A 16784-nucleotide genomic window follows, 5' to 3' on the forward strand; every position below is an offset into this window, starting at 1 on the left:
TGCAGTATGTATATTACGTAAGTTAGACCGATTAACACAAAGCGTCTTAGCAATGCAATCGAGCGGTCGATATTCCCTTTCGTCCTGCGTGGCCAGATCAAGTCAATCAGATGAACACACAGTCAGTTGTAACTAAGGGATGTAGGTGCTTGAACCACAGGTAAGGTCGCAAAACACTTCTCGACACTCAGCATTCAGCTTGGGAAAACTGGTTCAACAGGTCAGCTGGCAGCTTTCACAAACGAAATCGGTGTTGAGTGTAACATAGTTCGCTTCGGCTGCAGATAGCTCATGAGTTAAGGCACGAGCCAATAACCAGTAAGTTATGGTTCGAACCCAGCATGGTTTTCAATAGAATAGCCTGGCAGTAGTTTGGCTTTCGTGCTTATTTTAAGTTGCATGGCGTCACCTCACCAAAAAGGTGCAACAACTGATCAATCTAATATTTTGTCTATTAGCATTCCTTTCGGATTTATGGCTCTTAAAATTACCTGTCTGTGGTCCTGAAATCAGCAGTCCTCATTGAGATACGGTTAACCATTACCAATATACAGATGAGAAAATTGTCAGTACTTATTACAAATTTTAACCCAAAAAACGGCCACAGCAAGCCCCAAGAGATGATCCTTTTGGAAAAGCATTTCTTACGCGAGGCAGGATTTCGGATTCGGCGAAGAAAGCATTAATAAGCCCGTATTTCCTCTACGATACTGGAGTACCGAACTGGCCCTCATTGAATCTACAAAACAGCTCCCAATCTCTCCAGTAATAAAGAAAGCGTATGCTCAGTTTGGCCCTCTACTGAGCTACAATCGTGTACAGCTCAAGAATCCAATGATATGCAGGCGGCCTTTTCTCGAGTCACTAACACCACTAAACCATTAAGTGTGAGGATGAGGGATGTATGTGTACAATATCGTGGTAGTAATACAAGGATTGTACAGAAGAAAAGTGGTGGGTTTTTCGCGAAAGCATGTGTTCATTTTGGAAGGAGTTGTGTTCAGCAATCGATTTCAACCAGAGTGATGACATCGTGGTTGTAGGGTTAAGAGACAGGTTCGCGCACTTATGTTGATAGGTCTAGTGTTCACGTGCTATTGTTTTCTGTCTTTTCTCAATCAATAGGTGTTTCCCCACAAGTTAGTTTGCTTTTGTTTTCGTGAAAAGCCGCACTTTGGATGCAGTAAAACTATCTCACAAGTACCAATGCCCTTCTCCTTTCCCCGAAGGTAAACTGACAAATGTACAGACAACTAATAATTCCGGATATCACTTTTCAATATTCTGACACCCCACCGGACGTCACTGTTGTACTTATACGTACACACGTGCTAGAGATTGGACGACCGCAGAAATTTTCGCGACCTTACTGCGAATATTTTATGTATATGTAAATTGTATGTTATAGAATATATATTATATTTATCCAGGTTGCAAACATGGGCTGGGATATTTAATTAAAATGTTCAGCAGCGTATGGGAGTTCCCCAAAGGCCAGTCATTAGCGGAATCACGCCACCATACTGATATATATGCTGGAAACTAAATAACGTAGCTAAAGAGGAGAATATTCCATGAAGTATCAAGACCATGCGCCAAAAAACTCACTTAATCCCAAGTTGTTGCAGTTGTTTCAAGCATCCAATTGAGGAAGGAAGTTCACCGATGCAGTTGTAGTCAAGCAAAAGGCGTATCAGTTTGGTACAGCTTGCAATGGCTGAAATATGAATCAGAGACGGCACTAAAACAGTCAGTTTATTGCCACAAACGATGGACTTATGAGTTCGTCTAAACCAGTAGGATTTTCAAAAAACTACGAGATGTTTCCGAATCAAAATTGCGATCGCGTGGAATAAAATATTTTAATGAGTTTGAATGGCACAAAATCAAAACACTCAGTTGCAGCGGTATTTTAGTATTTGGCCGGAGAATGTATGGGAATCAGGCCTTCGTCAGTCTGTCCAGAAGGAATCTAATGAGCACGACTTCACCTACCAGCCAACCCAATACCCACATCAAATTGGAGGGTTCCGACGCTAGGAGCGTGTTCAGGGTAGAATGTATGGAGCTTTAGGCGAAAGAATAAGACGAAACAGTATGGACGGATACAATTAATGATAGACCATTCAAAAGTATACAAATGATGGAAATATATGTAAGCTCTCATGCAATATACAAATCAGTTATCCCGGAAAACCGTGTCGGGGGTACCAGCAAGGGTGACCAAATCAGTCAATTCTCTGAAGCCCAAGTCAACTGCAGTCTATCCAGGCTGTTTTTATACGCCTCATGAATAATATTAGGTACTGAGTGAAGAACAGTGACCGTGAGTGGCTGACGATACATCTTCCCAAAAAAATACTATTAGGTTTGTTTAACTCCCGGCCAACCAGAAAGATTTGTAAATCTAGTACCTGTTTGAGTATGGAAAAAGGTGCCCAAACGGGGTAGGTTCCACACTGCATGGCAGATAGGAAACAGTAATAATTCCCAGAATAATGCAGACCGTGATTTGAACTATTTGACAGGCCACGATAAATTTCTAGTTATGGGATATTGGTTGGGCTTAAAAATGTATACTACCAGCGTAGAGCGGTGACAGGGATACGGTTTCTTCATCAGCATTGTACAAACAACGAAAAAAACTACATAAACAGGGAGTATTTTCAAGCCACTAGCCAGGTCCCAGTTGCTGCATCATGTTGTTACGCTCTCATGCAACTGCGTGCAAGGCCCATATAGGCAAGAAAAAATGTAACGATGGGATAACCTCGTTTAGGGAGTTGTTGGGACAAGTCACTACCATCCATGTGGCGGGTGAACCACAAATTTTTTCGCTGTGGTTACGGTAGTCTGTCATCGGGGTAAAAATCAGAATGTGAACGGATGAGAGTTGGTCATTTTTTTACTTGACACCCACGAAAAGCTGATTAATATGCTATTCCAACGTATTTGAGAGAGTATGTTGTGAAGTTACCAAAACTACTGCTTCTCATTGCACTCCTGGAGAAGGGACGATTTAGCAGAAGGCCACGTGGTGAATACGCTTCAGTGGGTGTAGTATGTACCCCCTATATAGAACCCTCCTGAGATGTGTCATCGTCCCTCTGAAACTGGGTGCTTGGAGGATTGAAAAGCTAGTCGTGTGCAACTGAGTATGTGAAGACCATGTGATTTGCTGGGCTTACACGTTATGTTGAAGTTGTCATTCTCAAATCCCAGGTAAAAGGAAACCGTTGATCGATTAAAACAATGTTGGGTGGCAACAAGCAGGTCTGTCGATATTACGATGATGTCCTCAGGGTCTGCCCGAAGAAATAGCAACTAGGTTTCATACATCTATTTGTACTGTAGTAGTCATCCCGACGTACAATGAAGTACAATCGTAGTAACAGTAATAGTAATGTTACTGGATGCAGATGTCGTAAGAACTATATGTTGGTTCATATTCTAGTGAGATTACATCTAAAATGCGGTCACTAGTTTTCTTACGTCATAAACCTTTAGTAATGTGAATTTCGCCAAGTAGTTTATGAACTAAGTCCCCGTAGATGCACACTATTGAAGTAAGCATGGGATAATGTGGACATCAATCAAGGTACCAGAAGTGTGGCAAAATAGTGGAAATTCCCAAATGTTTGTGCTTCCGGCATTGCAAGTGAACCGTCCTAAGAAAAAAATCAAAACAAAACACTTGATATACAGTAAAATTGAGGGAAAACCCTAACATATTCAGGTTCATAGCTCAGTTTCTTCGAAAAGGTGACAAATGTCCAAACGAGGGAGAGTCGCATTAGTCAGTCACTCGGTTGCAGAGGAGCACTCATATCCGGTTCTCCTTAATTATGCTCGAAAATGAAACTGATATCTTGTCACACGACTATCTGCTTCATTCATGTAACACAACGTTGCCACGACTGTTAACTGCAGTTGGACGCGCGCACTATTCACATGCTCATTGACTTCTCACCCAGCTTAACCCGAAGTGCTTTCACCTCCTTGCATAAAAACTACGGCTCCTATGGGTGACTACTGGCCATCAGGAGAACGTTCCGGTACCATCCAAACTTGTCTATTCGAAAGACGGATACTGAATCCATTAAAAAGTCGATAGTCTTTATATCTGCAACACAGAAATCAACGTCGTGACTTCGCTGTCGAGTCATAGTGTACCAAAAGAAGGCAAGTCCACACAATGGCTGGAATCGGGCAAGATCATAGTTGGATGTTGAGCCATTTTCTGGCCAGTCTTTGTGAACAGCACATGGACGAAACATGAAAAGCCCATTTGAACGGTTACTGGAATATGGATGGCTGCGAAATCGGAGCGTGGAATTTCGGAGCCACTAACCGATTAGAAAACAGCATGAAGTCCAGTCGGCATTTCCAAGAGGAACATCTACTATACAGTAAAACAGCTGTGCGTTTCAGAGAAGTTCACTAACAGTTTTGGACTGAAACTTAAGGAACTGCAGTTCAAATAAGGCATACTTTCAAAATGTCCTTAGTTTTCGTTGAAAAACGTCCACTGTTTTCACGTTAAAACTGTATTCCGCACACGTATTGACCCGTTTCCTTTGGTATTTACATCTCTAATAGTGTTCGAGTAGTCCACTTTCTAGACCACCTGGCAGTTTGAAGTCGGTAACCTACTAGATCCAACTGTGACCGAACACGAACGAGGATACAAACAAACACAAACAGCGACGCACACCAGCAGTAAAGTCAAGCACACAGTCGACAGGTGGCTACTCACCGGAAGTTCGCACGGTTAAGTCACACAAGTACTCGCTACACCGAACATGCCATCTACCAACGTCGGCGACGTTGCACCAAAATTTCGACAAGAAATTGAGTGACAGAGATAAATCGGCGTGTGACTTTTTTGTTCTTATGTGCACTGCCGTGAATAGTTGTCAGTCTCCTAGTTAGTAATGGTAACCCTCGTGTCGAGGTAGCTGAAGCTAAACGATTTTTTAACAGATAATTCTTCAAACTTGGCCACATAGCTCGTAAAGCTTAACTTATTGTATATTCTCGAATTCGGGCAGTTTGAACGGATGTACCGTCTGCAATCACCGTTTTCTATCGCGAAATAATGGACTATAATACACACATATATTATATATATTACATATAATTGGTAGCCTAGATTGTAGTGGCTTGGTGGTGCGAGAGGAATACAACTTTCAAAATAGGACGAGGTTAGTTGCAAAGAGAAGTTCGACGAAGATGATCCAGTTGACTGTAAGAGAATACGTATATCGCCCATCGGTTTTTCTCAGTCAGTTTTGTCCTAAAAACTAGAAGACGACTAAGGAGATTTACCTGGGGAGACAAAAGATGACAAGTAAGCAGAGAGACTCACTACTGAACTTAAGTGGACTGCTTTGCCACTCTTTCGGGTAGGTTTCCAAAAGATGGTAACGATATCTGAATAAAGATATTTGCCCATATGGTAATGAACTGAATCCGGTGCCGCATGTTATATGCTTTTCGTCTAGCTTTCCGACATCAGTTTTCAACGAATTATTCTTTCGAAAATACCACTGGGCTACAAAGACCGGATAAGCCACCCTAAGACGAACCCGCTAGTGTGTGTACCTACTCATGGTCGCTGGTGGTCGAACGGTTTAGTTCTAAACTAATCTTCGGAAGATAATAACCGTTCAGCCTAGCTGTCTAGCTACCATGTCACACGGAGGAAGGAAGTCGGAAAATCTGGGTTCGAATCGCTCTGACGATCCTCTGGACGCCCAGTCCTGGTGATCCATATAAAGGATGAAGAAGCTGCACAGTGAACATCACCTTTTTGACATAAATTGTCTTCAGTTACGAGACGGGATATTCACTGAAATTCCCCAATTTTTTATGCCAGATTGGATTCCGAAGTAATACTCTCTGGGAAACCCTTAACTCCTCTGTGACTGTCTGTCAGACACGAATTGCTTCCCAAGTGAAAACCATGTGCACTAGGTAAGCAAACAGATAGATGATCACATGTGTCCACTGAAACGGTTTCTGGTGTGATATTTAGTATCCATACACAATGCATATCTGTATTTTATGCACAAAACGCAGTAAGGACGTGATAAACACCTCAAAAATGTCTACTTCATCAAGAAACCTCCACTCTTTTTATTTTCGATTCACTATGCGGTGTGTAAGTCCGTTTGCGTTCGTTCCAAACATTATTACAGAAGAAAATACACTCACCATCAGGCAGAATAGTTATGCGATTCTTCGAACAGTCTAGGATTTGTAGCTTGGTCAGCTGTCCCAGATCCTCGGGTAGAGGGCCCTGGAGGTTATTGGACTTGACAACCAAAATTTGAAGATCCTACAAAAGCCATGCAATTACGAAAGTTGGCTATGGGTTACGAAAATATGTAAGTGGGCTAGCTACCCTTTGCCTGTCATGCACACAAAAACTGAGCTCCAGAGATAGGTCAATACCTAATGGGCGAGCTTATTGACCGGAAGTCCTGATTCGAACNCTCGGCATTCCGACTGCTCCCATCTAGGCTTAGATGATCTGGAAGTATCTCAGCATTCGTGCTTTTTTGGGTGCTATGACAGCTATGCACTGAAAGGGTATTACAGCTGAGTGACCACTAGGTTTTTATTATACAAGGACCAAATACCTCACAGTAAGCTGAAATGTTATCCGACGGACACTTTAATTGAGTTCGGATCTAGCCCCAAAGCAATGTAATAAGTCATCCAATGAACAACCTCAAGTGTGTTGTATTTTTACATTACAAAATTACGTTTTTGCTCATGTACCTTGTACAAATAAAGAAACTCTATGAAAGAAAAACTGGTTCACTTAAAAGTGTCATATGGACTTGTGTCGACCTACATATTTACTTTTTATGTTATCGTACACAAAATTGCTTCCAGTAGGATAAGTACAATAATCACAATAATAATAGTAAAACAGTGGTACAAAAAACAAATCAGAACATCATTTTACTTTCATTTAAGCCCCTTTTTAAGAATAACCCATTTCGCAGTAGTTTCCAGAAAAGAACAACGATTCTAAACCAGCTGCTTGAAGGAGTGTGAGTTAACCGAGGGGGGGTTACGGACAACTTGTGAACCAATCTGTTCATGCGTGAAAAATTGTTGAGCACCAGAAACACCACCCTACATGTCAAATGAGGGTGTCTTCAAAGTAGACAAGATAAGCGTGCGTCTGCAACCAAAATTACGCCCAAAGTATTCACCTAGCGTTTGGCATTAATCTCACCACTGATAAAATGCCCCAATAAAAATGTGCATTTGATTCAATCAGTTGAACTAGTCTAAATTTGAAATTAAGGAAGAAACAATGAGGCACTGAGTACCACACATTCTTGACAGAGTGTGACCAGGAACAGTCTGTGAACTATTGTCTCATGAACGATCAGTCGTGCAGAGTCCCAGGTGGCCAAAGAAACGGCAGCTTTTGGGTCGTTGCTTGTTTTAAGCAGATGACAGCTAATCAACAATGTAAATGCTGACGCTATTCGCGAGCAACTGATAGCCCATACTGCTGGCCCTAGTAGTTACTGGTGTAACGGTAATACTACTAACGGGGGGCAAGCGAGTAGCATATTTTCTTCTTGTAAATTCGCTTGCATCTCTTGAAAAGGGAGATCTATTACGGAATTTCGAGGAGTTGCTTTATAGCATTTGCTTGGACTTGAGCAACAGTCAATGAATATCCAGGAAAGTTCAGCACGACGCGTTCAAGAGAAGATGGATGTTCAGGTTTTGTCAACCAGATGCATATGAGAGTTTTGCTTCCCTGTTCAAGTCTGTAACTGGTCAGTTGGCATTTTCTAGTAAATAACTCCGCAGTGAAGACCTTATTCTTTCCACTGGTAGCTACTGTTCACGAATCCTAACTGAATGGACAATAGACCCGTCGGCTACACCGTTCATGTTGCCCAGAGACAGTAGAAGAAAGTAGGTGACATTTAAATATTAAAAATTGATATTGGTAATCGCCTGAATGCAATACCGAAATCTCTGGTGCAGATCATTTTCAGGGATACAGAAAACACCCTTTTGTTCATTGGGTCAGCTTAAATTGTTCCCTTCTAATTTACGACGAAGATACAACAACGTTTCCCAAGCACATATACAGGAGGGCTTTGGATAATTTACTGGTTTGGTATAGAAAATCAACGTGACAAAAGGAGGGCTAAAGGATAACAAGGCGAAACGCAGTCGATAATCATCGGTATCACAAGCATGCTAGTGTAGTTGAGTTGAGGTGAGTAATTCATCCCGACAACTAACTCCGTCACATAAGTGAACGCCTTACATATTGCTATTTCATTGGTGTTAGAAACAGGGCCGCCTGTTATGAACAAAACTCGGAAGGTGTAGCTCAGATATGGATGAAAACTTTGCCAACATTGAAATTATTTTTGTCCCACAGTCTCTAGCTGATTTTCGTCTGCACCTTAATTGTTTGCTCACTTGCTGTAGCTTCAACAGTGCGACTTTTCTCTCCTGAGGAGGACCGTGGAAGTACGTGTCAAAACACATCCATAAATTCGGAAGTTGGCTCACCAACGTTGCTTTTATGCAGGCCTGCTTACTCATAACGACCACCTGAACTGCCATCCTTACACAGCAAACTTTTCCTTGCTTTATAAATTCGCTGTTTCCACATGCTGTTCTTTTTGTCTTTCACATAGTGCTGGTCCAAACTGCAAGATAACTGGTCGATTGCCCTGTTTATCCTCCTGCGAACGACCTTTTTAAAAGTTTGCTTGATAGTGTGGGAGCAATATTGATAAGTATTAGGTGTAGCAATCGTTCAGTCGAATCACTGACATCCCTAAGAGTGTATTTGGATGAGTTTCAGGATAACTGAAAGGCTAGATGGACGACAGTCAGCGTACTAATGCACGAATACAGATTTCATCATAACTGGATATAAACATGAAGGACGGTTCCAGATCTAAAAAGCATACCATCCTATCCTCTGTATTTCGTTGGGCCGAACATTTTTGTATCAAGAAACTTACAATATCCTCTTAGGGACATCCAGTATCCGGAGAAACCCGTCGTAAAACAGCATTCTCTCCCAGCCGATGTAAAGTAAAGGAATTAAGTACGCGCTAAAGCGCTTTGCAAAAAATCGGATGACGGAAGGCTGTTAGGTTTCCATTCCCTGACGTCCTTGAACCAATGAGGTTAAGTTGTTCAAACGTATGGAGGTGGATAACTATGCAAGTTAGAGGTTTCTGAGTCAATGATAATCATTAGGCACTAACGTCCCACCTTCATAGATCCTTCCAGTTGCTTTAGGAAAAACTGTCCAGTGTTCTTCACACAAGAAAAAACGAAAGCCTCTGGTGTATCCGTGACATAGCGTTGGATTACAAAGGCATGTGTTGCTGACAAACGTGACGGTGTATCGAAGAAAATTAAGTGGCCTATCAGTGTTGCCGCGATATCCAGGAAGTTTCCGTTAGTTTGTTGACTCATTCAGTGTAAAAATCCTGGTATTCGTTTAAGACTGGATTGCCAATGTTTTATGTTCTCCTACTTGGCCACTCGTTTTTTCCGCGTTTCGTTGCAGAATATGGCCTTTTACTGAGAATAACAGATTCGCTTAAGAAGACGAAAATTTATCCCTTCTTACAGTATGCACATGTCTGACATCGATTTAGCAGTTGTTTTAGGTCACTCCGTTTTCTGCCGGTTTTCACTTGGGTTTGGTGCAGCTTACAGTCAACGCTGCGAATAAACTTTGTGTTCTGATTCCTCCTAGGAAATGCATCCCAAAGAGTTTCAACATGCAGTCTTAGAGTCTATTTCAGTGGACTGAGTGCCATCGTGAGAGACGAGGATACAAGCAGCGCGGTTAAGCTACTTATACTGTGCAACATTGCCTAAGAGCTGTCTTTTGTGTATTGCTCGACCACAATAACGTTGCAGCTCTTAGTTGTTCAGTAAGGGAGAAATCAAGCAACTTGTTGTCAGTGAAATTTAGCCTCTCATGCAAATTTCCCACGCACATCAATTAACACTGCTGAATGGCAGAAATCTAGACTTTCAGGTCCTTCAGCCGTGTGCGATGTGTCGCAACATTTCTCAGAGCTGTAAATCTATACCAGCGATATCCGCATACGTCTGCTTTAGTCACCTGAAGATTGTAAAGTCTTGGGGGCCGCTAACTATGAGATATCACTTGCACAACGGTTGTTCTCCTCCATTTTTGGTCTCTGTAAACTTATGTCTGAAGCTATATTTCAGTTGTAATCTCACCTGAAAAACAGCTAAATCCACGTATCAGAGTGTTGGATACCCATCCTTATGAGAGGCGAGGAGCCTAACCAAGGGATTAAAAAAACAGATGGGTTGGAACTTATTATGCGGAATATTTCCGTCCATTTGGGGACAAGATGGCTCGGTGGTTAGAGTGCAAATTTGCAGATCGGAAGGTCAGTGGTTCGAATCCGACCTTTGCCTCTCAACTGCCCTTGTCTAGGCTTGGTCAACCTTACAATATCCCAGTCCTCTTGCTTCCTTCTGTTGACATTGCAGTCAAGCGCCAAAAAGATACTACAGCTGAACGATTTTTTCCCTACCCCTGTTGGCCGTCTTGTTTCGCGAGATTATCCGATCATCGTCTGAAAATTAAAACATCAAGCTGAGTCATGAGGTCAGAAATCTGGGTGGGAGGGGGCTGAACATCGATAAGGACCAAATTGTCCGTAAGTTTAACGGATGGCTCCAAGACATCCAGAAACCAGAACTAGAGCACTTCGCTCCTATTCGTATACTTTGACTCGTGGATTAGTGTTTTATAGCTTTCAGCTGTGACACCCTTCTGGTACCTAGCTGCCATGCAACCCGGAGGAAGCACGAGGGCTGAGATACTGCCATGTTTCCCAAGCCCAAACAGGAGAAGCCAAAAGGTAGGGGTCGGGCTTGAACCATGGACCTTTCGGTCAGTAAATTCGTGCTCTAAACACTTAGGCCATCCTGCCCATTAATATTTTATAACAAACAAAGTAGTTTTGGCAGCAACGTAATCCGGCTATATAGCACTTTTAGGCATTTTGGGCATGGTCCTGGAGTTTGGCAAGAACGGCAGGAGTGATGAAGTTCAGGAATTCACGGTGAAATTTGGATGACAGTTTTTGGGGAGAAGTAAGAAAGTGTAGCAGTTACGAATTCTTTCTGTTTATAAGTAATATTGGGGAAAATTAGACAGAGAGCATTCTCAGTACGCGAAGTCCTTCGTGCTCTTGAGGAATAAACCGATGGGGTTCAAAACCGAACGAATATCTCACTTGCGCTATGGTCACACAACAAGCTTTATCCGCCTTCCTAAGTACGTCTCTGCATGCATCTCAGTGGCCGTTGGGATGAGGGTTGTTCTCAAAACGGGAAGAAAAACTAAAAATGAAGATAGAATGCTTCGTGGCACTGTTGGCTACTCTTAAAAGAAATTAGTATTGTTTTAACAGCCTCACATTCGCTCAAAGCAGAGATCAGTGTGTCAGCAAGTCAGGTGAATTGCACGCGATTAAGTTAGTGCGGCTAAAAACCTTTTATTCACTGGTCTATCAAACGAATTATTGGAAGAGCTATTTGTCTACGCTGTCTCACCAAATAGCGTGCCGAACTAATCACTGTACACACAGAAACCAATAACTCAGAGGGACCGTGTCAAAAAGGGACTGATTTCGCCAAGTTCTGGAGGTACTTTTTACAAGAGTAGTTTCCTCATCTTCACACTTATAGTCACACTTATAGTCTCTAGTGCCTGTGAGGTCGAAATGATCCCAGGGTGTTTGCTCACAGATTTCGAATGCGTAGACGACATTGGTCTTCTTAGGCCTGATGTCAGGGTAATGCAGACAAGACTGAAACAATCTAAGTAATTCTGTCTCATGGTTTGGCAAGCGCTTCACGGCTAAATGTGTAGAATGCTGCTGCAGGACCGAACGGTTGCGAACCCGAACCTCACGCATGTGGATGGACCTGTTAAAGTGGCGGACAGCTGTGTCACTCTCAGTGGTCTATCCAAATCCGATATTTGTGTGCGCATCGGGAAGGTTAGAGGAGCTTTGTGAACCTGCATCACTTGTGGCGCAGGCGTGACATCAGTTTATCCGTCAGTAACTGAGTTTACAGTTCTGTGGTGCGCTCCATATAGGTATATGGGCAGGAAACACAAGCACTTCCCACTGAAGACATTGAAATACTTTCAGCATTTGACTGTCCGCATATTTGTGTCCTTGTCAGAATTTGGTGATAGAATCGGGTTAGTAAGGCCAAAGTACGTCTGATGGGTTTCGGGAGAAATAACTTATCTACAATAGATGAGTTGTTCAAAGTCCATAGATTGTGATGGGCTCATTAGACGCTTCGTACATTGGTTGGCTGACTCCATTGAAGATTCCTTCTGGCACCATCCGGCGAAGGGTGGAAGCGAGTCAGGACAGACCAGTGCGAGGCTGAGTAGGTGTTTATATTCTGGAAATCGTTCGACTATGTGTTATGTGGGTTTCTCCTAGCGACTGGAAAACTTTTAGGCTCTCATCTAGTACCGATACTATGTGAGAATGGTTTTGGTGCACTTCTGGTTGAGTGCTATAAATTTGTGTGGCCTCCATCGGTGATGTGGGTTCACCACCTGTGCTGCAGTTCTCGGACATATCCACCGGCTCAACCGTGGTAATCCCAGATTTTTTGCCCCAACTGACAGTTTATACCCTTAATGCCACTTTCCACTTTACACTTAGCTTACGTTTGCCCTGCCAACTTTACATAATTCGCCACAGCTTCAGACAATTAGCAGATGGCAAAAATGGTAGGATAAGATTATGTGGCAAGGAAATGATAAAAATCATGCGCAGCAGAGGACAGAGGACGCTGTTTGTACCCGTTCAGATTTTCAATTGGTGTCCTCCGTTCACTCATTCCGAGGTTGCCGGCTGACAAATGCGCCGTCCAAACCAGTAAATTACTTAATTCAGTATATCATGGTCCAGAGTGACTAAGTTCCCGCCAGCGTTTGAACCAACAACGGATTATCTGCTGGTAGTTTCCGGTATTCTTCCACAAATCCCGCCTCGTCAACGGGTTTGTGATACAAAATCGTCTGCCACAAAGTCCATAATGAGTCGAATAAAGCGCGCCGCAGGCGCAGGGTCAGGTTTCTAAAGTCTTTTCAGTTGGCCATTCCGAAGATTCGTGAGCCAACAGCGGTGGACAGGTGGGATTGCGATTGTAAAGCATCGCGCAGGCGCCACTTTTTAGAACGGCCAATAGCGCAGGTGTCAACATGAAAGTAATCTTCAGAAACATAAAAGGGTACAGTCAATTTTGAAGATCATATACTGTCTGTTCTTGCTGGGGGAAGTTCCGATTCTGGTGCAGAGAACTACATTCACAGGCATTCCTTCTTGGCCTACTCCTCGCCAGCAGCGCTTTGCAGACGATGGCGCTCTGTCGCTAGGTGGCCTCAATGTTTCGCAAAGGTAGCACCACACAGTTGGCTCTATGCGATCATGGAGTAGTGATTTTTTGCGAACTATTCCAACCTATTCTCGTCTATACTTCGCCTGCTTCTCTAAGCGTGTGCTTCCTTGATGCAACCGCCAGAGCCTTCTGGTGGTTTCGTGTGACAATCGGCTTTATCTGTTTACGCTCATTTTACAGCAGTTCCATCTGGTCTGTGGCAGATAAGTTTATGGTATTTTTTTTATAAAAATTTGACCGTCAGCTCTTTTTTCCATGTCTAAAGAGTTTCGTTAACACCACAGAAGTCCGCAGAGTGCTGTCATTTTTGCATCTGTGTGGCGTGTCCTTATGTCACCACCGCATTGTTGCAACGGATTTTAGGCTAAATTTTATACGCTATCTGGTCTGTGCTTCACTAAAGATACGTGGTGCATCATATCATCACCCACCTTTAAGCCATGTATGTGGGGACTGGCGTGCTTCGCACTCAACGACGTAACTCGTGATAAATTTGTTATGGGGTGAGACGGCTCAGTGGTTGCAGTACGAACTTACTGGCTGAAAGGTTCATAGTTTGTAGCTGACCTCTGACACTCAACCTCCCGTGTCTAGGCCGGGGCAAGCTGGCAGTGTCCCAGTCCTCGTGCTTTCTTCGGGTGGCATGGCAATTGGGCACTTAGATGGTGCTACAGCTGAATGATGTATGTATGTGTAAATTTATAATGGCTAACATTTAACAACTACCTGCTCACCGTGACGGCTGTCACTGGTCGTAAAGGGTCTGTTAAAAGCGGGTCCATACTGAAGAATTTTGAACTAGATATGTTCTTTTTGGCCTTGTATTATTTTGCGCTAACACAGAAACAATCAGCCACTCAAACCAAAGTGCTTCTGGTTAAAGTAGGGTCCTGCCAGCCGTGGGTTGGAAGTTTAGTCATCAGGAAACTATATGCCCTTGTGGTAGACATATGGCTTCCGTGGGCACCATCATGTGTCCGTGTTAATCGGACTGTGACAAATGACTAAGTGCAAGCTGCTCAATTTGGAGCAAGAACGACACACATTATCGTCTGAGATTCGCTCTCCTGGTTGCGTTTCTGCACTGGCGAAATTAAATACACGTTGATGCACAGGGTAACTAATGCCTGAGTGGCTTCTCTGCAAGTGCACCCATGCATAGCATATCCGTAACAACGCGCTCTATATATTTTATGTCACTGCAGCAACCTACGGTTGATTCTTAGCCATCCGCCTTTAAAATTCATTCCGAACTTGTCTCTGAAGTCGAATGTAGCCGAGGTAAGTGTTTCACCTTTGCGTGGATCAGCCACTCTGCTGGTGGTTAGGCTAGCAGCCGTCACCTTCAAACTATATAGACATTTAAGATAAGAACACCTTGTCCTCCTGTTAAATATGCAGCTGCTAAAGGCCCCCCCTCAAGCTTCTTGGGTCAGAGCTAACTCCAATAATATCAAAGAAACTCTAACTTCCCTTCCTTCAAAGAAGAGGCTGGATGCAACACTCAACAGGCTTGGACTTCTTAAATGCTATTTAAAACCGACTCCACATAACTGCTAGATGGTCACATCATTCACGCTCTCCATCAGTTTAGAGACAACACCTTCACCACGGTTTTGTTGTTTTCTACTGTCAAGAGCTTTTTCGGCCCACAGTTCAGCAAGGGAGCAAGCATGTGCCTCAAGTGGCAGATGTTGTGCCTGATTGTCGGCAAGCATTTGGCACAACAGCAAACGTCGTATAGTACTTTTCTGGTTTTAAAACGGGCACCTTCCAAAAGAATGCGCACTTGGCTCTCCTGTTTACCTGCCCCCAGTTATGATTCTGGGTTTTCGCCTGGCGCTTTCCCAAGGAACGCCTGAAATTCGTTATTCTTCCACTAGTGAATAACTTTGGCTTTTCAGTTTAACGGCTTTGTATAGCATTGGGGTAATTTTAACGCAGAAACCACGTCCCCCTATTTCACACAAGTCATATTGCAATGTCAGCGACTATAACCAGCAAACACGCACTTCATATCTCTGCTCGACCGATTTCACCTTATTTCACTCAGCCATTTCTCCAGTAATGCGACCTCTGAAATATGGGATTGCCTATAGGATCGTCTTCCAGTAGAACTTTTTGGCTTGTTTTGTACTCGCAGGTCCAGTGCCATTAGATATGAGCTAACTGAACTCCCTGAAGCCTGAAAGGAGTAGTTCCGCTTAACCCAAATAAAGTACGATAAAACTTTTCATGCGCCACTTTAAAATACTTACTCTTAAAAGGTAGACTGTAGGGTCCTATGGATGCTCGCCAATAAAACCAGGGATATCAGTGTTCTAAAACGGCATGTAAAACCCATCAGAGATGACCACGAAAAATCAGACAGCAAAAACAGTTACATAGCTCTTGTGTCTTGACTGCAACACTTCCGAACTTCCGATGCCTTTCAGCACAGGTGGAGAGGATTTTATGTCTTATCGGACTAGCCAGCCAGTTTTATCCTGCATTGTCGGCCAATCTTAACGTTCACTGGAACCCAAAAGAAGACCATGTTTTCCAGCTCACCTTAAGGTTACCAACCCCAGAAATGTCGTTCAGCTTGTTGTATGTCAGCAGGAGCTGTTGCAGGCAGCGTAAACCTAAGATGACTGATGGAAGTGCTCCATCCAGGCGATTGTGACGAAGGTCCAAATGAGTCAAATTTGCACAGCGCTCCATTTCACTCGGTAAAGAGTAAATATAGTTTTCTTGTAGCCACAGCTGACCAAAGTGCATGCTGTAAATCCAACTTACCTTCTGTAATCTACGTAGGTTTCCTATCTGTGGGGGGAGATAAGACAGCTTATTCTCATAAAGAAACAGATCTTGTAAATTCGTCAGGGTACCGATATCCGCCGAAAGGCTATCCAGAGAGAGGTTGGATAGATCAAGTAAACTGCAACCTCTTGATTCTGCTATGACGTTGACGCCGTCCTGAAGTAATCAGGTTAAAAGTAATAATCGCAAAAACCTACTGCATGTTTCGTCTTCTTGGACCTTTTAACACAAATGATCTTCCCGTTGTCGTCGAATAAAACAGTCTTCTTTAGAACGGGAGTATAAGGTGACACATGGATAGAGCGTTGCTCTTCAAAATCAGGTAGGGATGAAGATGATATTTCTTATGAAAGTATAATGAGATTAGACGATAAATTTAACCTACCTCGTGCCAGTAATGCACTTCGACCTCTCCAATGAGGCCTTCGTATTCTGAAGACACTGGAGACTGTATGCGACCTTCTTCGCTAAATTCAGTAAAT

At 43.1% G+C, this 16784-nt stretch overlaps 1 protein-coding gene across 1 annotated transcript; it reads right to left on the reverse strand.

Moving 5' to 3' along the window:
* Positions 1-1610: 1610 nt before the first annotated feature.
* On the reverse strand, positions 1611-16455 carry T265_14501 (hypothetical protein; the record flags this gene model as incomplete). Its single annotated transcript, XM_009173934.1, has 3 exons — positions 1611-1741; positions 6217-6340; positions 16051-16455. Coding segments are annotated over 3 exons (660 nt in total), but the record flags the coding sequence as incomplete, so codon positions are not given.
* Positions 16456-16784: the final 329 nt, after the last annotated feature.

Source organism: Opisthorchis viverrini, assembly GCF_000715545.1.
Source record: "Opisthorchis viverrini unplaced genomic scaffold opera_v5_206, whole genome shotgun sequence".
NCBI lineage: Eukaryota > Metazoa > Platyhelminthes > Trematoda > Opisthorchiida > Opisthorchiidae > Opisthorchis > Opisthorchis viverrini.